Raw genomic sequence first — 14,555 nt, 5'->3', positions numbered from 1 at the left:
TAAAAGGATCATACACCATGATCAAGTGGTATTTATTCCAAGAATGCAAGGATTCTTCAATATATGCAAATCAATCAATGTGATACACCATATTAACAAACTGAAGGATAAATACCATATGATCATCTCAATAGATGCAGAAAAAGCTTTTGACAAAATTCAACACCGATTTATGATAAAAACCCTGCAGAAAGTAGGCATAGAGGGAACTTACCTCAACATAATAAAGACCATATATGACAAACCCACAGCCAACATCGTTCTCAATGGTGAAAAACTGAAACCATTTCCAATAAGATCAGGAACAAGACAAGGTTGCCCACTCTCACAACTATTATTCAACATAGTTTTGGAAGTTGTAGCCACAGCAATCAGAGAGGAAAAAGAAATAAAGGAATCCGAATCAGAAAAGAAGAAGTAAAGCTGTCACTGTTTGCAGATGATATGATACTATACATAGAGAATCCTAAAGATGCTACCAGAAAACTACTAGAGCTGATCAATGAATATGGTAAAGTAGCAGGATACAAAATTAATGCACAGAAATCTCTTACATTCCTATACATTACTGATGAAAAATCAGAAAGAGAAATTAGGGAAACACTCCCATTTACTATTGCAAGAAAAGGAATAAAATACCTAGGAATAAACCTACCTAAGGAGACAAAAGACCTGTATGCAGAAAACTGTAAGACACTGATGAAAGAAATTAAAGATGACACCAACAGATGGAGAGATATACCATATTCTTGGATTGGAAGAATCAACATTGTGAAAATGACTCTATTACTCAAAGCAATCTACAAATTCAATGCAATCCCTACCAAACTACCAATGGCATTTTTCACAGAACTAGAACAAAATATTCCACAATTTGTATGGAAACACAAAAGACTCCGAATAGCCAAAGCAATCTTGAGAAAGAAAAATGGAGCTGGAGGAATCAGGCTCCCTGACTTCACACTATACTACAGAGCTACAGTAATCAAGACAGTATGGTACTGGCACAAAAACAGAAATATAGATCCATGGAACAGGATAGAAAGCCCAGAGATAAACCCATGCACATATGTTCACCTTAGTTTTGATAAAGGAGGCAAGAATATACAATGGAGAAAAGACAGCCTCTTTAATAAGTGGTGCTGGGAAAACTGGACATCTACATGGAAAAGAATGAAATTAGAACACTGACAAATACCATACACAAAAATAAACTCAAAATGGATTAAAGACCTATATGTAAGGCCAGACAGTATAAAACTCTCAGAGGAAAACATAGGCAGAACTCTCTATGACATAAATCACAACCAGGTCCTTTTTGACCCACCTCCTAGAGAAATGGAAATAAAAACAAAAATAAACAAATGGGACCTAATGAAAGTTAAAAGCTTTTGCACAGCTAAGGAAACCATAAACAAGATGAAAAGATAACCCTCAGAATGGGAGAAAATATTTGCAAATGAAGCAACTGACAAAGGATTAATCTCCAAAATTTACAAGCAGCTCATGCAGCTCAATATCAAAAAAATAAACAACCCAATCCAAAAATGGGCAGAAGACCTAAATAGACATTTCTCCAAAGAAGATACACAGATAGCCAACAAACACATGAAAGGATGCTCAAATCACAACTACAATGAGGCATCACCTCACACCAGTCAGAATGGGCATCATGAAAAAATCTACAAACAATAAATGCTGGAGAGGGTGTGGGGAAAAGGGAACCTTCTTGCATTGCTGGTGGGGATGTAAACCGATACAGCCACTATGGAGAACAGTATGGAGGTTCCTCAAAAAACTAAAAATAGAACTACCATACGTCCCAGCAATCCCACTACTGGGCATATACCCTGAGAAAACCATAATTTAAAAAGAGTCACGTACCAAAATGTTCATTGCAGCTCTATTTACAATAGCCAGGACATGGAAGCAACCTAAGTGTCCATCGACAGATGAATGGATAAAGAACATGTGGCACATATATACAATGGAATATTACTCAGCCATAAAAAGAAATGAAATTGAGTTATTTGTAGTGAGGTGGATGGACCTAGATACTGTCATACAGAGTGAAGTAAGTCAGAAAGAGAAAAACAAATATTGTATGCTGACACATATGTATGGAATCTAAAAAGAAAAAGGTTATAAAGAACCTAGGGGCAGGACAGGAATAAAGTCGCAGATATAGAGAATGGGCTTGAGGACACGGGGAGGGGGAAGGGTAAGCTGGGATGAAGTGAGAGAGTGGCATAGACTAATATAAACTACCAAACATAAAATAGATAGCTATTGGGAACACTTTATTTAGACAAGGCCATACTGGAAAGTTTTATATTAAAAATAGTACTCATCGGAGGATTAACCAAGATGGCGGAGTAGAAGGACGTGCTCTCACTCCCTCTTGCGAGAGCACCAGAATCACAACTGGCTGTTGGACAATCATCGATAGGAAGACACTGGAACTCACCAAGGAGGACACCCCACATCCAAGGACAGAGGAGAAGCCACAGTGAAATGGTAGGAGGGGTGCAATCAGAGTAAAATCAAATCCCATAACTGCTGGGTGGGTGACTCACAGACTTGTGAACACTTATACCACAGAAGTCCACCCACTGGAGTGAAGCTTCTGAGCCCCACGTCAGGCTTCCCAACCTGGGGGTCCGGCAACGGGAGGAGGAATTCCTAGAGAATCAGACTTTGAAGCCTAGTGGGAATTGATTGCAGGACTTTGACAGGACTGGAGGAAACAGAGACCCCACTCTTGGAGGGCACACACAAAGTAGTGTGCGCATCAGGACCCAGGGGAAGGAGCAGTGACGCTGGGGGAGACTGAACCAGACCTACCTGCTGGTGTTGGGGGGTCTCCTGCAGAGGCGGGGGTGGCTCTGTTTCACCGTGGGGACAAGGACACTGGCAGCGGAGGTTCTGAGAAGTGCTCCTTGGCGTGAGCCCTCCCAGAGTCTGCCATTAACCCCATCAAAGAGCCCAGGTAGGCTCCAGTGTTGGGTTGCCTCAGGCAAAACAACTAACAGGGAGGGAACCCAGCTCCACCCATCAACAGTCAAGTGGATTAAAGTGTTACGGAGCTCTGTCCGCCACAGCAACAGTCAGCTCTACCCACCAACAGAGCCTCCCATCAAGCCTCTTAGATAGCCTAAACCACCAGAGGACAGACAGCAGAAGCAAGAAAAACTACAATACTGCAGCCTGTGGACCAAAACCGACAGTTACAGAAAGATAGACAAGATGAAAAGGCAGAGGGCTATATATCAGATGAAGGAACAAGAAAAAACCCAAGAAAAACAACTAAATGAAGTGGAGATAGGCAACCTTCCAGAAAAAGAATTCCGAATAATGATAGTGAAGATGATCCAGGACCTCGGAATAAGAATGGAGGCAAAGATTGAGAAGATGCAAGAAATGATTAACAAAGACCTAGAAGAATTAAAGAACACACAAACAGAGATGACCAATACAATAACTGAAATGAAAACTACACTAGAAGGAATCAATAGTAGAATAACTGAGGCAGAAGAACGGATAAGTGACCTGGAAGACAGAATGGTGGAATTCACTGCTGCGGAACAGACTAAAGAAAAAAGAATGAAAAGAAATGAAGACAGCCTAAGAGACCTCTGGGACAACATTAAACGCAACAACATTCGCATTATAGGGGTCCCAGAAGGAGAAGAGAGAGAGAAAGGACCAGAGAAAATATTTGAAGAGATTATAGTCGAAAACTTCCCTAACATGGGAAAGGAAATAGCCACCCAAGTCCAGGAAGCGCAGAGAGTCCCATACAGGATAAACCCAAGGAGAAACACGCCGAGACACATAGTAATCAAAATGGCAAAAATTAAAGACAAAGAAAAATTATTGAAAGCAGCAAGGGAAAAATGACAACATACAAGGGAACTCCCATAAGGTTAACAGCTGATTTCTCAGCAGAAACTCTACAAGCCAGAAGGGAGTGGCATGATATACTTAAAGTGATGAAAGGGAAGAACCTACAACCAAGATAACTCTACCCGGCAAGGATCTCATTTAGATTTGATGGAGAAATCAAAAGCTTTACAGACAAGCAAAAGCTAAGAGAATTCAGCACCACCAAACCAGCTCTACAACAAATGCTAAAGGAACTTCTCTAACTGGGAAACACAAGAGAAGAAAAGGACCTACAAAAACAAACCCAAAACAATTGAGAAAATGGTCATAGGAACATACATATCGATAATTACCTTAAACATGAATGGATTAAATGCTCCAACCAAAAGACACAGGCTTGCTGAATGGATACAAAAACAAGACCCATATATATGCTGTCTACAAGAGACCCACTTTAGACCTAGGGACACATACAGACTGAAAGTGAGGGGATGGAAAAAGATATTCCATGCAAATGGAAATCAAAAGAAAGCTGGAGTAGCTATACTCATATCAGGTAAAATAGACTTTAAAGTAAAGAATGTTACAAGAGACAAGGAAGGACACTACATAATGATCAAGGGATCAATCCAAGAAGAAGATATAACAATTATAAATATATAGGCACCCAACATAGGAGCACCTCAATACATAAGGCAACTGCTAACAGCCATAAAAGAGGAAATTGACAGTAACACAATAATAGTGGGGGACTTTAACACCTCACTTACACCAATGGACAGATCATCCAAAATGAAAATAAATAAGGAAACAGAAGCTTTAAATGACACAATAGACCAGATAGATTTAATTGATATTTATAGGACATTCCATCCAAAAACAGCAGATTACACGTTCTTCTCAAGTGCGCACGGAACATTCTCCAGGATAGATCACATCTTGGGTCACAAATCAAGCCTCAGTAAATTTAAGAAAATTGAAATCATATCAAGCATCTTTTCTGACCACAATGCTATGAGATTAGAAATGAATTACAGGGAAAAAAATGTAAAAAAGGGAAACACATGGAGGCTAAACAATACGTTACTAAATAACCAAGAGATCACTGAAGAAATCAAAGAGGAAATAAAAAAATACCTAGAGACAAATGACAATGAAAACACGATGACCCAAAACCTATGGGATGCAGCAAAAGCAGTTCTAAGAGGGAAGTTTATAGCTATACAAGCCTACCTAAAGAAACAAGAAAAATCTCAAGTAAACAATCTAACCTTACACCTAAAGAAACTAGAGAAAGAAGAACAAACAAAACCCAAAGTTAGCAGAAGGAAAGAAATCATAAAGATCCGAGCAGAAATAAATGAAATAGAAACAAAGAAAACAATAGCAAAGATCAGTAAAACTAAAAGCTGATTCTTTGAGAAGATAAACAAAATTGATAAGCCATTAGCCAGACTAATCAAGAAAAAGAGGGAGAGGACTCAAATCAATAAAATCAGAAATGAAAAAGGAGAAGTTACAACACACACTGCAGAAATACAAAGCATCCTAAGAGACTACTACAAGCAACTTTATGCCAATAAAATGGACAACCTGGAAGAAATGGACAAATTCTTAGAAAGGTATAACCTTCCAAGACTGAACCAGGAAGAAACAGAAAATATGAACAGACCAATCACAAGCAATGAAATTGAAACTGTGATTAAAAATCTTCCAACAAACAAAAGTCCAGGACCAGATGGCTTCACAGGTGAATTCTATCAAACATTTAGAGAAGAACTAACACCTATCCTTCTCAAACTCTTCCAAAAAATTGCAGAGGAAGGCACACTTCCAAACTCATTCTATGAGGCCACCATCACCCTGATACCAAAACCAGACAAAGACACTACAAAGAAAGAAAATTACAGACCAATATCACTGATGAATATAGATGCAAAAATCCTCAACAAAATACTAGCAAACAGAATCCAACAACACATTAAACGTATCATACACCACAATCAAGTGGGATTTATCCCACGGATGCAAGGATTCTTCAATATACGCAAATCAATCAATGTGATACACCATATTAACAAATTGAAGAGTAAAAACCATATGATCATCTCAATAGGTGCAGAAAAAGCTTTTGACAAAATTCAACACCCATTTATGATAAAAACTCTCCAGAAAGTGGGCATAGAGGGAACCTACCTCAACATAATAAAGGCCATATATGACAAACACACAGCAAACATCATTCTCAATGGTGAAAAACTGAAAGCATTTCCTCTAAGATCAGGAACGAGACAAGGATGTCCACTCTCACCACTATTATTCAACATAGTTCTGGAAGTCCTAGCCACGGCAATCAGAGAAGAAAAAGAAATAAAAGGAATACAAATTGGAAAAGAAGAAGTAAAACTGTCACTGTTTGCGGATGACATGATATTATACATAGAGAATCCTAAAACTGCCACCAGAAAACTGCTAGAGCTAATTAATGAATATGGTAAAGTTGCAGGATACAAAATTAATGCACAGAAATCTCTTGCATTCCTATACACTAATGATGAAAAATCTGAAAGAGAAATTATGGAAACACTCCCATTTACCATTGCAACAAAAAGAATCAAATACCTAAGAATACACCTACCTAGGGAGACAAAAGACCTGTATGCAGAAAACTATAAGACACTGATGAAAGAAATTAAAGATGATACCAACAGACGGAGAGATATACCATGTTCTTGGATTGGAAGAATCAACATTGTGAAAATGACTATACTACCCAAAGCAATCTACAGATTCAATGCAATCCCTATCAAATTACCAACGGCATTTTTTACGGAACTAGAACAAATCATCTTAAAATTTGTATGGAGACACAAAAGACCCCGAATAGCCAAAGCAGTCTTGAGGGAAAAAAACGGAGCTGGAGGAATCAGACTCCCTGACTTCAGACTATACTACAAAGCTACAGTAATCAAGACAATATGGTACTGGCACAAAAACAGAAACATAGATCAATGGAACAAGATATAAAGCCCAGAGATAAACCCATGCACCTATGGTCAACTAATCTATGACAAAGGAGGCAAAGATATACAATGGAGAAAAGACAGTCTCTTCAATAAGTGGTGCTGGGAAAACTGGACAGCTACATGTAAAAGAATGAAATTAGAATACTCCCTAACACCATACACAAAAATAAACTCAAAATGGATTCGAGACCTAAATGTAAGACTGGACACTATAAAACTCTTAGAGGAAAACATAGGAAGAACACTCTTTGACATAAATCACAGCAAGATCTTTTTTGATCCACCTCCTAGAGTAATGGAAATAAAAACAAAAATAAACAAATGGGACCTAATGAAACTTCAAAGCTTTTGCACAGCAAAGGAAACCATAAACAAGACGAAAAGACAACCCTCAGAATGGGAGAAAATATTTGCAAACGAATCAACGGACAAAGGATTAATCTCCAAAATATATAAACAGCTCATTCAGCTCAATATTAAAGAAACAAACACCCCAATCCAAAAATGGGCAGAAGACCTAAATAGACATTTCTCCAAAGAAGACATACAGACGGCCACGAAGCACATGAAAAGCTGCTCAACATCACTAATTATTAGAGAAATGCAAATCACAACTACAATGAGGCATCACCTCACACCAGTCAGAATGGGCATCATCAGAAAATCTACAAACAACAAATACTGGAGAGGGTGTGGAGAAAAGGGAACCCTCTTGCACTGTTGGTGGGAATGTAAATTGATACAGCCACTATGGAGAACAATATGGAGGTTCCTTAAAAAACTAAAAATAGAATTACCATATGACCCAGCAATCCCACTACTGGGCATATACCCAGAGAAAACCGTAATTCAAAAAGACACATGCACCCCAATGTTCATTGCCGCACTATTTACAATAGCCAGGTCATTGAAGCAACCTAAATGCCCATCAACAGACGAATGGATAAAGAAGAAGTGGTACATATATACAATGGAATATTACTCAGCCATAAAAAGGAACGAAATTGAGTCATTTGTTGAGAAGTGGATGGATCTAGAGACTGTCATACAGAGTGAAGTAAGTCAGAAAGAGAAAAACAAAAATATCGTATATTAACGCATGTATGTGGAACCTAGAAAAATGGTACAGATGAGCCATTTTGCAGGGCAGAGGTTGAGACACAGATGTAGAGAACGGACATATGGACACCAAGGGGGGAGAACTGCGTTGGGGTGGGGATGGTGTTGTGCTGAATTGGGCGATTGGGATTGACATGTATACACTGATGTGTATAAAATTGATGCCTAATAAGAACCTGCAATATTAACAAACAAACAAACAAAACAACTAATACTGAAGTGTCATTGGGTTATTTGTATGGAAATATGTTAATATAAATGTTTCAGACATTACATGAAATTTCTAAAAATCTTATATGTTCTGGTATAATGTTATAAGTCATAATCCTAGTTATTACCTTAAAATGTATATCCCAGAAATAAGTAATTTTCTTGTCAACTGCATTATTATGAACTTTCATCAAATTTTTAACTGTGGTCACTTTTAAGTCTTTTGTCATTTACAGACAGTTCTGTGTGTACTCTGGTGCTTTTGCAAATATGTTCATATAAAAGGGTTTCATCTTTAAGAAATTCATGGAAAAGACTCTGACAAGTACAGGTTTCTGGTAACTGACTGTACTGCTGAACTGAATGAATAAGCAGAACTGAATTTTCAGAACTCTGATGAAAAACTGATGAACTCATAAAAGTGCTAACAGAAGATCAAGATGAAAAAAAAATTAATTACATGGGACTGAGTGAACTGATGAGGATGAGTATAATCTTTGTGACTTTCTGTCTGAATTTAAAAAAAAAAATCCAACAAGGACTGAGAGGCAAAGAATATACAAATCAATTTTCACTGCAAAGTAAAGGAGCTGTTACAGTGGAGGATTACTGGACTGAATGTCAATATTATGACATAGTATGAGTGTGTTTCATGTTTGGTAATTGCAATCATTGTTGCTTTTGTTGTGGTCATCCATGTACAATGCTTGGTGTCAGTCTACTTATCTCTTGTAAAAATAAAATACAGTGTGTGTGTGTGGAAAAAAAAATAGTACTCATCAAACAGATCCTTCTTTTAAAAAGCAGTGTGATTGCAGATTCTGTAACTGTAGAAATTCTTAACAAAAGACTTCTAATATCTTTCCTATCTTAAGTCTTATGATTTTCATAGACATCTCAGTTATTCCCAATCAACATCACCACCCTTTTCCCCTATGGAAAAATTTCCCCCAACTGGCAAAGATCATCTTTAAATATCTCCATAGAGTATACTTCTAAAAAGAGAAATGAGAAATCTTTATCACTAAAGGACACAGAAGAGAAGAAATCACTTCCTAGTGCCAGTTTTTTTTCCTCTTCCTACCGGCCTCCCCGGCTCATCGAAATTATTTGCACAGGTGACAGTCAGCCAGGTAGCTGGGGTTCTACTCATTGCAGAATGTTACTGGGCATTCATAAAAGGGTGGATTTTTTCTGCCTTCTCCCCTCCCTTCAGCTAACAATAAAACTCCAACCATCTTTAATAAATTTGGGTGATTGCAGTAGCAAAATTATAGGCTGGGTCTGGACCGGCCTGGCAGGGACTTCTCCTGACCCCGGCTGGTTAACCTCATTCATCCGCTCCCCATGCCATCCTGGGTGCCTGCCACCCTCCAGGCCCTGTGCTGGGCGTGGGGACATGGTGCTGAGTGAGGCACCTCTCAGCCTTCGAAGCTCTCAGGAGTGCGGTGGGGGACACGGAGCCCGGAGCAGAGAGTGACCAGAGTGTACTCTGGGCTCGCCAAGAGGAGAATGCGGGGAACTTACAGAAAGACGCAGTGAGGTCAGCTAACCCTGCCCGAAGGAGGTGAAAAACAGAACGAGGCGGTTTTGAGCTCCTGACATCCCTTCTTCCCTTTACCGGGATCCTCACGCAGCCCCGTCCATCCGGCACGTCCTTCCCGGGCAGTCACTCACCACTTGCAAACCTAGTTCTGGCTCTGGCCGGCCCAGCCAACAGCGGCTCTAGCACTTACCTCGGGGAAAAGTCCATGCAGCTCCCGGCCCCGCACTTCCCAAGCCCCCGGCGGGTCTCCTCGCAGCGCACGGATCAGAGCGCAGCGCGCCGCTGGGAGCGCAGCGCCGAGTGCCGCCGACCGGGGAGACCGTGGGGCCAAAGGCGACCGTGGGAGGGACGTGAGGCGGCGAGGGCAGACTCTGGCCTCCTGGTGCCCTGCAGGCGGGCGGCAACTCCCAACCCTCCTCGCCGCTATATAAAGGCTTCTCCCCGCCCCGTCGGCCCCCTCGCAGCGCGCGTCCCCCGGGAAGGGGGCGCAGCGGCAGGGAGGTGACGGAAGCGGGATGGCGGGTTCTTGGGGCTGTCACTGCCCTGCCAGCTTCTTCCTTATATGGAACTTGTGCCTACGGCTGCGGACTAGGGAGGAAACTGAGGGAGGGGAAATTGGGGCATTCGAGGTGCGCGCCTTCTCTGCGCCCAACAGACGGGCAGGGCGCGCGCTCTGAGTCGTAGCGAAGATCAGGCTGTGCTCCGACTGTTGGAACTGCAGTCTCTTGGCGGCTTTGCCTGTGTTCTAGGATCTTCGTGCAAGGGAGCCTGAGAGTCCTCGGTGGTGGGAACTGCTCCCTCTTGCCTGTGAACGCCCCAGGAACTGCACGCCTCAGGATGGAGGCCAAGCGCCATCGGGGTCCCCACTTGGAATTCAGGGTCCACAGGAGAGTATTCTTGACTCTATCGTCCACTGACCTTTTTTCGCTGACTGTCCATTCATTTGTCTGTCCGTGTACTTGTTTCACAAATATTTGAGCACCTAGTATGTGCTACTAATTAGGTGCTTGGGATGCAAGTCGGCCTCTCAGCTCGCAGTCTCATTGGGGAAACAAGTGGAAACAGGAACCAGGGTGGTAATTGCTAGATAGGGTAAGCGCGGCCATGAGAACACAGAAGAAGGGATCCTAATTCAACCTTGGAAGGCCAAAAGAAGCTTCCCTGCGGAAATTAAATTCAAACTAAAATCTAAAGAGTGAGATAGGCAGGTAAGTGGGGAAAAGAGGATCCCAGACAAATTGAACAGCAGCTGCAAAGACTGGGAAGACAGAGGAAGCACTGTCCCTCTTCAAGGGAACTGAGTGTTTGTTTTTAAAAACTTGCTATTTAGTCATCCTAAATAAAGGAAAAAAGTTTTAAATGCAAAGAAAGACAAACTTCTAACTGGCAGAATTGGGACTGAATGCAGGCAGTCTAGCCCAGGAGGGTGCTTTTACAGCATGGAGTGTCAACTTGGTAAGTTGACAAGTTCAAAACAGAGATGGTTCCCATAGAGTGGGGATTCCTCTGGAATCTGAGGCGTAACTTCAAGACTCAGTTAGACCATCACCAACTGTAATTTTGGCCAGGTCGTTAATTTTAGTATCTGCCCCAGTGGAATGTAAATAATAAAGACACTTCTTATGCCCCCCATTGAGTGTTCGTGTTCTGGTCCATAGGCTTGGTACAGCAGGTGGCTTCAGAATGGTGACTCTTCTCTGGGTCCCTTGGCTTTGGTACAAGGGAGAGTGCGATAACCTTGGAAGCCCCCCTACCCCACCCCCATGCAAGCAAACTTTGGAACATCTCAAATTACTGCTTCTTTTACCTAAAATTACTAAGATCCAGTAATTCAACTTTTCATATTCTCATATAGCATTAATATTGTTTAAAATACTCTTCAAAACACAAGTATACTTTCCTTATTCCAGTATCATTATTGAAAGAGGCAGATGTGATTCCAGCTAGCAGGGTTTCTAGCCAGTTGCTAGCTCACCCAGAGCTAGTTGTAAAAGTGTACCACACATACAAACAGTACCCATTTTATTATAGCCCTGTAGGAAATACCAGTCTGATAGAATGGCTTCTGGGATTCATAAGCCTCTGACTTATGGCCCAGCCAGAACCAATGATCATGTCTGTTCAATAACGTGAAGACTTGATAGCATTGCCTTAACAAAAAGTCAAGTTCTCCCAACATATTGTTTTGGGGTATCTCAAAACACTATCTTATATCCTGGATCTTTTGATGCCCAAACCAGTTTTCACAACTGGATCAAACTTTGACCAGCACCCAAAGAATAAGTCTTCCTTTCACTTAGACTAGAGCAAAAAGACAGAGAAAGAAGAAAGGTCCTTGGATCTTGTAAATGCAAGTGGTTGCTGAAAATGACCCCAGTTTTTCCCATTGTGCAACCCTTGATTTCTGAACCAGAGAAATGATGGGCAAGTAACCAGTGTTCTTTGCTGGCTTTCCAGAGCTTTTTAAGTAACTTAAGTGGAAGTGTGGGTAGCATATGTGCTTGAATGGGTTTTTGGAACCCATGACAACCTCATCAAACTGGTCAGGAATTTCATTAGAAGACATGGACAACACTTCACCTAACCCATAGACATGAGTGGTCTACCATGACAGTGCTGGGACCATGGGGCCCTTGTCCATTTATAGTTCAGTCTTTGGGAGAAGGTCAATGACTTTCCCCTTAGCCTGGGAAGATCCTTGTTGACTTCTCACATGTCTCCAGAACTCAATCCAGCTAGACTTTCACAGCTTAAACCCTCAAGTACTAAAGTTGCCTTCTATTTGATCTTCCAAAGTCCAATCTTCTCCTTCACCACTCCACCCCACCCAATTCTTCTTTCATTCTTCTGACAGAGGAATCTTTGTAAACCACACATCTGATCAATCACTGCTGACTTAATACTGTAAAGGGCTCCCCACTGCTTGCAGATCTGAACCCAAATTCAAGGCCCTTTACCTCTCTTCCTATTCTTCCTTCTGGCTTCCTCTCCTGCCCTCCTGCCCCACTCCCACCACTAACTATGAACTTCGGTGCCCTAGAAATGATCCCCATTGCTTGATCTCATGCTGCTTTCCTGTTTCCTTGCCATTGCCAAGGCTGTTTGCTCTGCATTTATTTCCCCATTCATTCAGCAAAATATGTATTGAATATTTACTATGGGTCTGGCACTGTGAAGGATTGGAATCAGTTTTGTAATGATAATCTGTATTTTTTCATCATACATTAAAATAATATACTTAATGCAGTCATCTTACTTGGTTTACTAAGATCTATTTATTTATAAAACATTTTTTGTTTTTGTTTTGGGTTTTTTGTTTGTTTGTTTGTTTGTTTGTTTTTTGGCTGCACTGTGTGGCTTGCGGGACCTTAGTTCCCTGACCAGGGACTAAACATGGCCCCTTGGCAGTGAAAGCACAGAGGTCTAATCACTGGACCACCAGGGAATTCCCAAACATGTTTGAAATACCTACTATGTGGTAGATACTGTATTAGTCACCAGGATGCAATTAGCCATGGTCTCCAAACTTAGGACCTCAGAGCCTAGTATTGGAGATGAATAACTAAGCTAATTATTAGTGTGATAGGGGTTTGTATGCACTGGGCACTACAGGAGGAATCCTGGGAAGAAGGTGATACTTGGGATAAATATTGGACCTGGGGTTGAGTGAGGAAGATTGAGGGAGCAGCATGTATGAAAGCACGGAAGTCAGTGGTGGCTGGACAATGGAGGGGTCTGGTATGAAGTGAGGATGGAGAAGGAGGTGGGGCAGGTGATGGACTGGATATGGGTGAGTGCATGAGGAGTCTAGGACAACTCTCAGGTTTCTGACTTGCAAATATATGGGGCCAACACCATTTACTGAGAGAGTGAACACAGGAGGAGGAGGAGGAGGCTTGAGTGGGGGGAGGGAGAAAATAATTCTATTTTTGGTATTTTGAGTTTGAGATGCCTGAGAGCTGTCCCAGTGGTGAGGCTCAACGGTCAGATGGATACATATAGGTCTGGAGCTTAGAAGTGAGGCCTCAACTGGAGACATGGATTTGGGTTCATCATAAAATCGGTAGTTGAAGCCACAGGAGTGTATGAGGTGATATATGAACAGTTCATTCATTCATCACTCATTGCAGAAAGATCCATTGAGTACCTATTATGTGGGAGGCCCTGTTCTACCTAAGGATATACCAGGGACCAAAGCAAAAAAGATTCCTGCTGTCCTGGTGTTTGAGAAAAGAAGATTGGGAGCACCTTATTGGATGGCAGGGGAAGATTACAATTTTAATAAAGTGAGAAGGTGACTTTGGGCCTTGAATGAAGATGAGAAATAAGTCCTGTGTGATATCTGAAGGAAGGGTGTTCCACACAGAAGGAACAGGCAATGCAAAGATTGTGAGGCAGGAGCATGGCTGGTGCATTGGAGCAAAGGGAATGAACCAGTGTGGATGAAACAGAGTGAGTAAAAGGAGGAGAAGGAGGATGATGTCAGAAAGGTAATGGGAGGGGGACAGTTAGTGGGGAACAATGGAGGGTTTTGAGCAGAGGAGTGACATAGTATAATTCCTGTTTATGAAGGGTGATAGACTGTAAGGGTACAGGGATTGAGAGCAGAGCCCTGGGAAATAACTGACATTGAAGGGATGAGCAGAAGCAAAGGTTGTTTGGGGCAGTGGGAATGTTGTTGAAGGGTCAAATTCAGGTGAGCTTAAGGATGTTAAGATCTTAAGACTCTTCAGGAAAAGGTGACTAGTTGTGTAAGAATGGCCAACAAG

The 14,555-nt window shown here is 41.4% G+C and overlaps 1 protein-coding gene across 1 annotated transcript in view; it reads right to left on the bottom strand.

Annotated features, from left to right (window-relative positions):
• Window positions 1–10,011, bottom strand: part of COL6A6 (collagen type VI alpha 6 chain) — a 174,145-nt gene extending 164,134 nt beyond the window's left edge. The window contains exon 1 of the mRNA XM_036849516.1: window positions 9,977–10,011. Coding sequence (XP_036705411.1) covers window positions 9,977–9,993 — 17 coding nt within the window. The 5' untranslated portion in view covers window positions 9,994–10,011. The remainder of the gene's footprint in view (window positions 1–9,976) is intronic.
• Window positions 10,012–14,555: the final 4,544 nt, after the last annotated feature.

This window comes from Balaenoptera musculus, chromosome 4, assembly GCF_009873245.2.
Source record: "Balaenoptera musculus isolate JJ_BM4_2016_0621 chromosome 4, mBalMus1.pri.v3, whole genome shotgun sequence".
In the NCBI taxonomy this organism is placed as follows: Eukaryota; Metazoa; Chordata; class Mammalia; order Artiodactyla; family Balaenopteridae; genus Balaenoptera; species Balaenoptera musculus.
This window is presented reverse-complemented; position numbering and strand designations above follow the sequence as displayed.